This window comes from Acomys minous (assembly GCF_964271855.1).
Source record: "Acomys minous genome assembly, chromosome: 4".
Taxonomy (NCBI): Eukaryota; Metazoa; Chordata; class Mammalia; order Rodentia; family Muridae; genus Acomys; species Acomys minous.
This window is the reverse complement of record NC_140486.1, coordinates 111,228,320-111,242,257: the sequence shown is the minus strand read 5'-3', so window position 1 is coordinate 111,242,257 and position 13,938 is coordinate 111,228,320. Positions and strand designations below refer to the sequence as shown.

The 13,938-nt window shown below is 43.9% G+C and overlaps 1 protein-coding gene across 4 annotated transcripts in view; it reads right to left on the bottom strand.

Annotated features, from left to right (window-relative positions):
• The window catches only part of DIS3L2 (DIS3 like 3'-5' exoribonuclease 2), a 317,418-nt gene that overhangs the window by 74,969 nt on the left and 228,511 nt on the right, over nt 1-13,938 (bottom strand). For all 4 annotated transcript variants that reach the window (XM_084779161.1, XM_084779164.1, XM_084779163.1 and 1 more), the window contains one exon: nt 550-657. In XM_084779161.1, the coding sequence (XP_084635287.1) occupies nt 550-657 (108 nt within the window). The remainder of the gene's footprint in view (nt 1-549; nt 658-13,938) is intronic.

The following is a 13,938-nucleotide window of genomic DNA, read 5'->3' as shown; positions in this document are numbered from 1 at the left end:
CATTTACAGTTGGTCACTTTGGAGAGGAAGTTAGTTGGTTTTCCCAAGTGTCACCTTTATCCATCTTCTCTCCTTCTTGTGTATAGGGAATGCTTGATGATGCTCTTTCTTCTCTGTGTTTTCCTTACCTCACGCTCTGATTCCTGTGGTGCTCTACTAATCTTTGCTAGTCTTCATATTTTCAACATCTCACAGGATATTGCAGCCCTCATGTCAGAGAAGCACACAATTCATTTACAGCCTGGCCTCCTATCCTGTGTCCAGATGTGTATCCACCCTCACTGAACCCATCTCCCACCCTGAGCTCCCGCCTCACAGTTAGTACTCTCCATTAACTGGTAAATACTGGCAGTGGGTAGGGTCAGTCTTGCCTTCTAGGATCTTCTAGGCTAGGGTCCTTAGACTTCTTCTGTACAGCAGCTACCCCAGACCTTCTGCATCTACCTACCATGGAACTCCAGCTTAGTGCAGGCACCCAGTGGGTACACGATACCCAGGATGGGACAGTGTTAAGTGGAGAATGAGTGACAAAGTACAATTTGCTACTACCTTGCCTTCAGGGCTCAGCTTCCAGATCACAGAGAAGGTCAGCTTGTCAGTCATGGGGTTGAGGCTGCACAGTTCCTCACACAGAAGCCTGGGAAGCATGGGGACCACCTGTGAACAGAGGAGAGCTTCTCAGCATCTTTGTCCAGTCTGCAGGAGCCTGTCTCAGGCACCCAGGCATAGCCCAGGCGCAGAGTTTTGGTGACCAGTTTGAGTTTCCAGAGTGACCTGAAGGTGAAGGAGGTTCACTGCTAGAAGCCTCTGCAGAAAGAGCACACTGTCTCCGCTCTGCCAAGGGAATGGAAACTGGGAAGTAGGAAGAGAAGGTGTTGTACAGCAACACACCGTCACTGTCTGCAGTTACTGTTCAACCTCTGGATCCCTAGGGCTCTGCCAGGGCTGGAAAGGTTTCTTCATTTTAAAAATTGCATCTGTAGGAATACATTTATAGATATTTTTCTTGTCATTATTCCCTAAGTGATAGAAAACAATATTGCATTATTATTCCCTAAGCAACAGAAAATAATATTGCACTAATGATTATGAGTGATCTGGAGAAGATCTGGAGTCTATGGGAGGAGGGAGCTGGAGAGACGGCTCGGCAGCTATGAGAACTTGCTGCTCTTACAGAGGTCTGGTTCCCAGCACCCACACAGTGGCTCACGCCAGTTCCAGGGGGTCTGGTGCCCTCTTCTGGACCCTTGAGCACCAGGCATGCACGAGGCACACATACATTCACATACATAGGTAAAAATAAATAAATATTTAGAGTATATGGGAGAGGTTTGAGGATATAACTGTTCTAATTGAATACATACTTAAGAACTCAAAGGTTCAACATAAACTCTCTAAAGTCTTATCAAAGTAAAATAATCAGTTATTTAATTTAGTAATTGAACATACAATAAATTGCAAAATTATGTTGCAGTATAAACAGAATAATAAAATATAACTATGACAAATGAAATTTATAAATTTAGGTTCAGAGATGAACCCTGGCTAACCACCCATTTTTCAGGATAAAAAAATTCGCTATTTGTTTATGTGTGAATGGTGTATGGTGTGTGTGTGTGTGTGTGTGTGTGTGTGTGTGTGTGTGTGTGTGTGTGTGTGTGTGTGTGTGTGTCATATGTGGAGGTCAGGAGACAACTTAGGACAAGTTGGGACAACTTAGTTCTCTCTACTATGTAGGTACTAGAGATTGAACTCAGATCATCAGGCTTGGCAGCAAGCAGATATCCACTGTGCCATCTTGCCAGCCCTATTTTGCATTTAAAAAAGATTTAATTATTTATTTATTATAAATACAGGGCTCTCTGTTTGTATGTACACCTGCCAGCCAGAAGAAGGCATCAGATTACATTATAGATAGCTGTGAGCGGCCATATGGTTGCTGGGAATTGAACTCAGGACCTTTGGAAGAGCAGTCAGTGCTCTTAACCTCTGAGCCAGCTCTCCAGCCCCTATTTTACAGGTTTTAAACCCTGAATTATTTCTCTTGCTTATTATTTTTAATCTCATAATAATAAACTGATCTTGCTGGATATTGTAGCTCATACCTTTCATATTAGCCCTCAGGAGGCAGAAGCAGAGGCAGGTGGACCTCTGTGGGTTTGAGGCTAGCCCAGTCTACATAGAGAGTTCCAAGCCAGCCAGGGTTTATATAAACAATTAAAAAGAACCCTAATTGTATGACATATCTCCTTAACAAAATAATCTGTCTTTACTATACTTTCAAATGATGACAAATAGCTGTCACTGAATACCATTTGTATTATCTATAATACCAGAAGCAGAATTTGCGTCCTCCCTGCTTCCCGCAGCCAAGATACTTTGCCCTCTTTCCCTCCTGCTTTCAAATATATTCCTTCTCCCATATTTTTCTTGATTATAATATCACCACCCACTCTATTACCCAATAGCATTATAAGTCATTTCTTTGCTGAGTTTACTGTGGACCACCCTGATGTATACCAATGAACCCTGTGCTGGGTTCCATTCACTGGGAAGGGGAGGCTGTTATACTATAAATTTGTAAAATTAGCAAATGTCTTTATTAGTAAAGTCAGAACAAATCCTAGTGGTTTCTCTCGCTATGTGACATTCCAGTAGTGTACCATTCCTGTAGAGAACATGCCCTTAGTATGGAAGAAATTCAAGAACACATGGCCTATATCAATAACAAAAAATGAATAGTTGTTTGGCAGTATTCTAGAGGTTTTACACCTAGGCAAAACCCAAGGGCTACTTAAAAACTTTTGGTAACAGCTTCTATATAAAAGTGTTATTGAAATTTTCTCTTTTTCTTGTCTGGTTTTTATACCATCAGCCCAAATGACACACACTATTTGCTATCTTGTTTTTTGTTTGCTTTGAGACAGGGTCTTGTATTGCCCACGCTTGCCTCAGGATGGCTTTGCTGAGGATAACTTTGAACTTCTGATCCTCCTGGCTTCATCTCCTGAGTTACAGGTGTGCAAGCCATGCCTGGTTTATCCTGTGCTGGGGATCTAACCCGGGGCTTTGTGCATGTTAGGCAAGCTAGATCCTCAGTGCTTTAGTAGAGAGTTTAAATGTGTTCTAATATAGGAATTTTCTTGTGTGTCAAGTGTTTTATAAAATACTACAACTTCATCTACACCAACACACTAAAGAGTCTCTGTGTCATACAGTTTGTGACTGAGCTACAAAGATTTTATATAATTTCAGCCTTTGAACTATGCTACAAACTGAATTGTACCTACCCATTTATATATTAAAGCTGCAGTCTCCACTTTAATATTATTTGAAGATGGTGTTTTTAGGTGATTACTAAGGTTAAATGAAGACATATGGGTGGGACCTAGTCACACAAAAACTGTGAATTTAGAGGAGGAGAGGACAACAAATACATAGCCCATCTCTCCAAGTAAGTGCAGAGGTAAAGTTATGTGAAGACACAGACATGAACCAGCCAGGAAGAGGTGGTCAACAGGAATCACACTGGCTAGCACCTGAAATGGGGACTTCTGTCTTCCGAAACTGTGAACCTAGAGTCTGCTGTGGAAGTCACCCAGTCTGTGGTGCATTATCATGGGGGCCGAGTAAAGTTCCGTTATGTTTTCTGAGTTACCTATCAGATGATGACCCCAGCTATTCTATGGAAACTCCCTGCTTAGTCAGTATGCTTACTGCAATGATTAGTCCAGAGCTCAATGGGTTTTTGTTGTTGTTGGTTTTGGACAAATATCATACCTTAAGTCACAAGACTGAGCATCTAATAATGTAATATATCTCTGGACACAACACTTCAGTGCTTGTCAAAAGAAAGTCATTGTATCTTGGGCCTAGAGTGGACCCCAAAACAAAAAACACTGATAGAAAAAATAGGTGAAATCCAAATAAAGGATGAAGTGCTGTTAACAGCAGTGTCCCAAAGGCAGTCTTTTATGTGATACATTTATAAATTATGTTATACATAAACACAAATACATGAATTTTACACATAGTAATCCTGATCTACTTTTGTAAACAAGTATGGCACTAAAATTTTATTTATAAAATGAAGACCTGGGTATGGCTCAAGGTCTTAAGACCATCAAGCAGCTGAGGGCAGTACGGTGGTGTTGGCAGTAGCAGGTGTAAAAAAATAAGGAAGGCTTTGACACAGAGATCTGAAGTCAGACCCTGGCCCAGAGCTTCTTGATGATCCAATAACTTCTGGCCACGTAGGTTTTCTTCCAAGTGAAACAGCCCTGAAATGCCCAATAACAGCTCAAGGTGTCCAAGCCCCTGTGCACTTGGCTCAGCTTTCCTTACCCAGCCCTGTGCCCAGACACTCCCCTCCAACATCCATAGCTCTAGCCCATGGCCCTTTGCAGGACAAGCCTTCCACCTGCCCTGCCTGCTCGCTACTCCAGCATGTGCACATGGTGTTCCCATTTTCTGGAACACCTTTCTGGACACTTAGCTTTGGGCAAACTTTGGCGCATCCTTCCACATTCAGCTCCTTGCCATTTCCATGGCTTATCCAGACTCCCCCAGGCAGAGAATGTACTGTTTTGTAACTTCTGATTTTTCACAGAGGCTGTGGGGGCAGTCCCAAAGAATAAGTTAGGTACTCCACCCTCCCTGCTCTTTCACACCACTTCTAAGGCCCTGACCACACTGCATCCTGATTGCTTGTTAGGTGTCCCCTCACCAAAGCATCCTCTAGGCTGTGGAACCCCAAGAACAAAGAGAGGTCCAGCTTTGTTCCTCTATCTAGTGCTCTCCCCCCCCACCCCCCGCCACAGCAGGCACTAGTAGTACACAAATGACTGACTTCTGTTATGAAATGAATAACCGAGGGTTTTCTATGTTTACTGTATCTCTCTCTTACACACACACACACACATACACACACACACACACACACACACACACACACACACACACACACACTCCTTCATGAAATCCTTGCTGACAGAATTCTATAGTAACATCTTTACCAAAAAAAAAAAAATGCCTGTGGCAATTAATACTTTCAGTAGAAAGCAAAGAATTTTGGCTGGGTGAAAAAAAAACCAATAAAACAAAACCAACTACCAGCATACCCCATGGCTGCCCAGGTTATCAAAACTGCTTTGCTCCTCCCACTGGTCAGATGCCAAATACCTCAAATTTCATGAAGAATTTGTGGCAGTGTAATTGCATTTAATTTTTAAGGGACAGTCCTTTTAATAAACTTTCTACTAGGTCTTGGGGAAGGAATCAGATGGAATCAGAGTTAACAGTCCACGCCCATCCAGTTTTGTAAATAGGTGGTTCGGCTTGTGTCTTTCAAAGGAGAAGAAATTAAGAGGTTACGATCACATTTGTGGTCTGGCACATCATGCCCTCTCATAAATCCACTGGTCCTCCAGGGGTCACTGTGCATGCATTCCTGCTCAACCCAGAGTGCAGCAGGCTTCCTTGGAAGAGGACTGGTGAGGTGAGGCCACTCTCTTAAAAGCTAGTTTCTTTAAACCCTGCCCAGGCAGGTGAGGAGGGAGAAGGGTGCAGCACATGGCCCACCACAGTACCTGAGGAGATTCTGGGATAGAGTGAAGCACAGAGCACCAAGGGTACCCAGGAAAGATCTCTGTGTAGAGAAACTCCTGCTGCCAACAGCGCAGTGCCTATGCTCCCTGGGCTCTGGTAGTTTTCTCCTGGCCCTACCTTCATCTCATTCCCTGCCTAGCATGGGCTTTCATGACAGTTTCCCAGGTGCCTGACTCCCACTGTCCTAACTGCAAGTCTTGTTACCCATCTCACAGTCTGCCTTCTTTGTTCTTGGGACCCTACTAGCCGAACGAACACTGATGCTGGGCGGTGTGGAGACGCATCAGCAAATAGTTCTAGCTCTTGCCATGCCTCGATAGCATCTTCCCCAGGCTTCACACTCGTTACTGCTCCCCTCCAACTCACCCAGCACCTTCTCACTCCTTCTCAGCAGAAAAACTCAGCTCTTCTACACAGAGAAGATAGAGTTAAGCCGGGCATGGTGGTGTGTGCCTGTAATCCCAGCAATCGGGAGATAGAGGCAGGTGGATCTCTGTGAGTTCGAGGCCAGCCTGGTCTACAAAGTGAGTCCAGGACAGCCAAGGCTACACAGAGAAACTCTGTCTCAAAAAACAAACAAAGAAAAAGATAGACTTAGGTCCTTTCTAGCATTTTTCCATCAACTTCCCTCTTGAGCCAGTTTCCCTAGCTTTTCAGGGATGCCCTGGTTCTGTTACGTCATGACACGTGTCCCCTCTCTTAAGCTTGGAGCTCTTGCTGTGATCGCGCTGCTCAGCTGGTTCAGTTCCCAATGATCAGAGGACAAGGGTGGAGCTGCCCCTAACTTCAGGCTCTATTCCTCCCCCAGCCACACCCTTCTCACCTCTCCACTTGAAGCTTCTCAAAATGGTTTATGCTCCTCATCTTCCATTCCTTTTTTAACTGCAAAAATTACATGATTCTATAAACCAGGACTCAAAAACACAAGCACCATGGGATCCCAGTTCTTAGAATGTTATCGTGATGGACAGAACTCACGCCTCTCATTTGTGCACACATGACCATATGGAAAGTAATATGGAGTTTGTTTTGTTTTTTTCAAGACAGGGTCTCTCTGTGTTAGCCTTGGCTGCGCCAGACTTGCTTTGTAGACCAGGCTGACCTCAAACTCACAGCAACACAGCTGCCTTTGCCTCCCGAGTGCTGGGATTAAAGACATGCGCCACCACGCCCGGCTCCAGTAATATGTATTTTATAGTCTATATTATATATATTTTTAAAAACATAGAACCAGTGGATACCCAAGAGTGGCCTTTCCTGTGCTCCCTTTTCAGCTGGCCCCTCACCTCTGCCCTCTGCTCTTCCTGTGGCACTGTCTCCTTCCCTCTGGATTCTGCTGCCGCTGCATTATGCACAGGCCCTATCCACTCTACATTTGGAGCTGCTTCTCCTTGGAATCTAGACTCCTCTACACTGACACCTGAATCTGGACACCGTGGATTCTTCAGGTACAGCACAAGAACACAGAGCTTGGCATTTTCCTCCCGTTGTGTTTCCACCCTCCCTGTATTGATGTTTCTGTAAGAATAGTATCCTACCCTCCATTAACTGAGCAAACAAACAATAAAGCTTCCAAAAACCACTTAAGAAACAAAACACCAAAAAAAAAAAAAAAAAAAAAAAAAAAAGAAAGAAAGAAAGAAAAGAAAAGAAAAAAGAAAAAAAAAAAGAAAAAGAAAGAAGAAAAGAAAAGAAAAGAAAAGAAACAAAACATTACCATTCCCACTGCTCTAGCCCCCCAGACAACTGGGTGTTATCTTGTGACTGCCATAGTCCTTACTCTACCCAATCAGTGCCTGTATCGAAGGCTTGGCATTTTAAACCTCTATCAAGTGATTTTTCTTTGTTTTCACTTACAGTGTTCAAATGTGGACACTTGTTTTCCCTTTTGGATACAGTCCATAGTTTCCTGGGATAGAGGCAAAGCTCTTCGTGAAATCACTGTAGATAGAACTTCTACTATAGTTCAGACATGATTTGAATGTTCCCTCACTCAAGGGTTTGTGCAATTTGAGCTAGTTTCTCAGTGGAGCAGTGTTGACAGATGGCGGACCTTTAAGAGGTGTGGCCAATACTGGCTCTTCCTTTCATCCTGGCTGCCTGTCATACCACAGGACCTTTTATTTTATTTTTAAAAATTTTAACCTTTATTTTTATTTTATGTGACTAGGTGTTCTGTCTACATGTATGTCTATATCCCAAGTGTGTGTGTGTGTGTGTGTGTGTGTGTGTGTGTGTGTGTGTGTGTTGTGTTTCGTAGGACTGGAGTTATAGACGGTTGTGAATTTGCATGTGGGTGCTAGGAATTGAGCTTAGGTCCTCTGAAAGAGCAAGTGGTGCTCTTATCAACTCAGTAATCTCTCCAGCCCTGATCTTTTCTTTTTACATAGCTACTGCCATTATCATGTCATCTGCCTTGAGGTGATACAAAAATGGGCCCTCACTAGAGATGCCCTATGCTGTCTGGACTTTCAGGCTTTAAAATTCAGCATGCGTATCTAATCCCAGTCTTGTGAGATAGAAGCAAGAAGATCAGGGCTTCAGCCACATGGAGAGCTTTTGGCCAGCCTGGGGTACATGATACCTTGTCTCAAAATCAAACCAACCAAATATCCCAAAACAAACAAACAAAAAACAAAAAAACAAAAACCAAAACAACAACAAATCAAACCAAATCAACCAATCAACTACTAACCAAACAAAAAGTCAAGACACAAAATTGGACTCAATAAACCTCGTCCCTACCTTCAGATATTTCATGGTAATAATGGAAAACAGAACAATAAGGCTTCCTTCAGTAGTCCTTATTTTTTTGAAATATAGACATTCCTTAAATTTGCATGTAAGCTTTACTCAAGGGCAGTGTTAATCTCTGCATCCCAACTTTGGCACATGTATTACTGAAGCAAACATCACCTGCCTTATTTTTTTTGCTTTTAAATTTATTTATTCTCTCTCTCTTTCTCTCTCTCTCTCTCTCTCTCTCTCTCTCTCTCTCTCTCTCTCTCTCTCTCTCTCTCTCTCCTCTCCTCTCCTCTCCTCTTCTCTCTCCCTCCCTCCCTCTCTCTCTCTCTCTCTCTCTCTCTCTCTCTCTCTCTCTCTCTCTGTGTGTGTGTGCGCGCGCGCGTGCATGAATGTATCTGGTTGTCCGTGGCTATGTGCACCTGTGCATCTCTCCTTTGAAGCTTAAGTTCCCAGTATTTTGTAAGGACACCTGGCTTGTTAACCTGGGTACTGGGATATCTCTGAAGCTTGGTCAGATTATGCAGCAAGTGCTCTTAACTACGGAGCTGTCTCTCCAGCCCATGCATCTTCCTTCTTACTACACCTCATCTGCAGATACCTTGCAATCCTATTCAGACAGGTGATCTGCAGTAATCACTACATTCTCTGTCTTAGTGATCCTGTTCGTATTAGGTCCTGTTGCCTTTACCTTTCCTAGGAATCAAGGAGTTGGATGAGCTGGATTCAGCAACTGGATTTGGGTCTCTTATGGATGAAAGGGACCCAGATACTTCTGGTTGGCGTAAGAAGTCTTCACTAAAGATTAGATCCATAGGTTGGATATGATTATAGACAGAAGCAGAAAGATCCTGAGCTACATAATGACACCTCAAGTCTACAACAACAAAAACAAAACACAAAGAAGCAGGACTGGGTCCTTACAATCAGTGGCCAGGGGTCATATGTGCATAAATTTGCCCTCTCCATTTATCTCAATGTAGGCAGTAGCAGTACATGAAGAAATAGCTTCTCCATTGCCCCACTCTTTGCTTTTCCTTCCTTTTTGCTCTGTGATAGGGATTGCTGGAATTGGAGGTGACTGGCCACCTAGATACTGTAGCACTGATAAACTCTTTGGAGAGGCTAAGAATGAGCATCTCTGCCTTTGTGGGGACAGTTACTCAAAGCTTCACAGGACAGAGATGTGTAAAGGACCCTGGTACTGACATGCTAGCCCTGATTTTGGATGAATTCTCCTTTATGCAGAGTGCTCAAGTGAGTTTCTATTTTAAAGGAAGGCCACTCAACTGTTCTCAAAACAGCATAACCTACAACCCCGAAGAAGCCCATTTTTTTTATTAATTCATTCATATTACATCTCAATTGTTATCCCATCCTTCCCTCCCTCACGCTTTCACCCAATTCCCCTCCCCTATGACTGTGACTGAGGGGGACTCCCTCCTCCTGTAAATGATCCTAGGGTATCAAGTCTCTTCTTGGTAGCCTGCTATCCTTCCTCTGAGTGCCACCGGGCCTCCTCATCAAGAGGACGTGGTCAAATATGGGATACCAGAGTTCATGTGAAAGTCAGTCCCCACTCTCCACTCAACTGTGGAGAATGTCCTGTCCATTGGCTAGATCTGGGTAGGGATTTGATGCTTACTGCATGTATTATCCTTGGTTGGTGCCAAAGTTTGAGCAGAACCCCTGGGCCCAGATCTGCCCATCATAGTGTTCTTCTTATAGGTTTCTAGGACCCTCTAGATCCTTCTATTTCTCCATTCTCCCATATTTCTCTCACCTAGAGTCCCAATAGGATGTCCTCCCCTCTATCCCACTTTCCTGGTAGGTGCAGATTTTCATGAGATCTGCCCCTTGGACTAGTATCCAGTTATAAGTGAGTGTATACCATTTGACTCTTTTTGCTTCTAGGTGAACTCACTCATTATGATCATTTCTAGTTCAATCCACTTGTCCACAAATTTCGGGAATTCCTTGTTTTTAATAGCTGAGTAATGTTCCATAGTGTAATGTACCAGTTTCTTTATCCATTCTTCTACTGAGGGACACTTAGGCTGTTTCCATGTTCTGAAGCCCATGGTTTTTATTCTGCCACTTCAGGCCTCTTTCCAACTTTCCCTCTTGGTAACCCCTGTAATTCATACCCCAGCAAGTTCATACCACGTGCTGTTTCTCAAGCACACTGCTTCTAAAACCTTTATTTATGTATTCTCTCCGTGTGTGTGTGCACTCACACACGTGTGTTTGTGCACCATCAGGAGCCAGGAAAAGCTAGATCCACTGGAACTGGAGTTACTAGTGGTTGTGAGATGCCAGGTGGGTGTTGGGAACTAAATTCGGGCCCCCTGCAAGACAGTAAGAATTCTTAACTGTTGAGCTGTCTCTCCAACCTCTGAACACACTTTTTAAAAGCTTGTGCCTGGGAGGTCCTCAGGACCCATTTCTGTCTATATAGACATTTTCCTAAAACATGAGACACTGTCCAAAAGCTGACCTCTGTGTCATCTCAACTCTTGAAGAAGCTATCCCCAAGTCCCTCCAACCCAGGTAGACATGACCTCCCCTTCCTCTCTGTACTTCTATAACGAAGGCAGCCCAGTGTACTGAAAGTGCTTGTAATGTGTCAACCTTCTCCGATCAGGACCAGGACAACTATTCCTTTCAGCTTTGCATCCCTGATTCCTGGCCCAGCAGTCCTTAGTACTGCTACGTGGTGAGAACGATAGATCTGGCAGCAGAAAAGGCAGAGAGCCGGGGAATGCTGCAGACCTAAGGCCAAAGCTCAGTCCATCAGAGCTTAAAGGCTGGCTGTAGACAAAGGAGTGATGACAGGACCCTGACTTTCTAAGCATTCTGGACCAGGGCTTGGGAGAGTTGAGGGAACTGGTCATTTAGGTCAATACACCACTGCCCAATACTGCTGGGTGGGGGTACCAACAAGACTATAAAATCTTACATGAGCCTCAGAGAGCAGAAACATCTGCTAAAGCCACAGCAGGCAGGCTGGCCAAGTTCAGCAGTGGGTGAGCCAGGACAGCCCTGTGACCAGTTGAAAGGGCCACAGAAGGGAAGAATCTATCATCTGGGTGTGGAGGAACAGGAAGGATGAGCAGTGACATCAGGCCAGACACTCACAAGTATTGGGGGTCTCCTATTATCTGAGAGGTCACACTCTTGTCTTTTTTAAGCCAAGGTATTGGCCAGCTCCCCAGGCAATGTCCTCTCATACCCTCAGTGTACTCTAGATCTGCAACATGGCAAGTTGGTGTTTTTTCCTTTTCTCAAGAATTGAAGGTGTTTATACTAAGGCATGCTCAGCTAGCTCCCTGCTCACAGAATAAAGAAACCTAAAGGAAATAGATAATGCATTTGCCAGCCGACATCTCTGCTTAAAGGGTTTCCTTTTTCACATCAACACTTCCATGAATTCAGAATTTGATCAACTCTTTGCCACACAGTTTGACATTAACAAAACAGCAACACTGACAACCTGCTGGTGTCAGGAAGGAGCATCTTAAAAACTCTTTGGCCTCTACATGAAGACAGGCTTCCAATCCCAATCTTTGATCTCTATTATAAAGCACTACCAATAAAATATCCTCGAGATTTATGGGCGAGCTTTCATTCGAGCTGTTTCACACCTAAAATAACATGCATGGCTGGGCCAGCAGACACAAAGTTTAGGTTTAAGTTTCAACTGTTTAGGTTTTCTTTTACTTTTAAAACTTAATTCACTTATTTATTTTTTCTAATTACCTTAAAACTTAAAATTAAATTGTATTTCTTTTCCAGAGAAGACATTAGCTGAGCAGATGTCATGGCCTCTGAGAAGAACAGGCTCAACTTCAGATACACAGTTGCCCCCATTCTAACAGAACCATTTTTGTCAAAAAGAAGGGTGGGTTTTAACAGTTAAATACCATTTAAATTTACCTTTCTCTTGACTATGTTCCTTTGTTAATGAGTGTTACTGAGTCCTTATACTGTGAGTCAAATCTCAGCAAAAGGAATTTCATTTAAAGCCGGTGACCTAGGGCCTGGACCCAGGGTTGGTTCCATCATATATTGTTCCACTCTCTGGGATCATTTCCCAAACCAAGCTCAGGTTGTAACTCTGACCACCAGTCACTTACAAGTTGGCATCTAAATGAAAAGAAGTCAAAGCCACATCTCCTATGGATGGGAAATTAACTGGGATGCCCATCCCCCTTCTCTGGAGTGACAGAGTTGGGAAAAATGATTTGGCCAAATGAGAGAAGAGAGAATATGCACAGGGAGAGGCAGTTCACCCAGCTTTTAAGAAGACCTTTATAGGCAAAGTAAAGTGAAAACAGCAGAAAAGTTCCTGGACACAGTCCTTTAAGAAACAAAACTGAGTAGGAAGAAAGGTCAAAGCAGAGGTTCAAAGGCATCAGAATGCACAGCTCCTGCTGTCCAAGGTTGTGGGCCAGCGCCTGGAGCTCCTGCCAAGCTGGAGGCAGGACTGGGCAGTGGAGGCTCACAGTGCCTCTTCCACCAGCTCTGCACCTTCAGAGTTTAGCAGCGGAGGGAGCCCCATGCCCCATCCAGCACTCTCAAAGAGATTCTCAGATGGTGACAGTCACAAAAACCAAAGTAAAGGGAACAGAGAGGGAAACACCCAGTTATTAACCAATTTTATTCTTTTGGTTTCTAATTTTAAAACGGAATCCTTGGTTATAAAAGGAGGCTGCAGCTGTAAGAGAAGAGAAAACCACCTGCCTGGAGGAAGAGGCTCCAATGGCTTCTAATGTCCTCAACTCATCAGAACCAAAGGGCAGAGTGAATAGAGGGTGTTGCATCATTACTCATTGACAAAGTCTTTCCATGTAAGAGAGAACTTCAAAGACTGAACTCCCCATCTCTATCCTAGAGGGACCTGGAAGCCGATCTTCCTTCTTGTAAGTCTGGACCAGGGAAAAGCTGGGTTTGGCCATCATCAATGTCAGGCAGGAAGTACATACAGATGCCTTAAGCCTGAGGTCAAGTGGAGGCACTGTTCAAGTATCAGGACTTCATTCTCAGAAGGGTCAAGCTAAGAACTGGGTCCTGGAGTTTAATAAGTCTTTTTTCTTCAAGATGCTTAGTATAGATACCAAAAGAGACAAAGGTGAATGGAAGTTACTCTCCCACAAGTGTTGTATGTGTGAGTGCAGGCACACACACACCACGGTGCATGTGTGGAGGTCAGAAGATGACCTCAAGTGGGGGTCTTTCCCTTCCAACTTGCTCGAGACAGACCAGAGTCTCTTTTGTCGGCCCCCGTGGATGCATTTGTGGTCTGCCTTAGCAGCACCTGGACAGAACAGCTACCAAGGAACTAAACTTTCTAGGGAGCTGTATGAAGCAGGAGTTCAGGTAGTTAGGAATACATGTTTTCAAGGTCTTGTTTGTCAAAGTGTGGAGGGAGCAAGAGAGGCCGGAAAGAACTAAGAGAAAGTGGGAGGCTGTCTTATAAAAAGGATAAAAAGTGCTCAGGCCCAAAGGTATGTGAAAACCTAGACCCTGGAAGACCTCTTTTTTTCATCCTCTGCAAGTTCCCTATGCAGAAAGAGACTTCAGAACTTC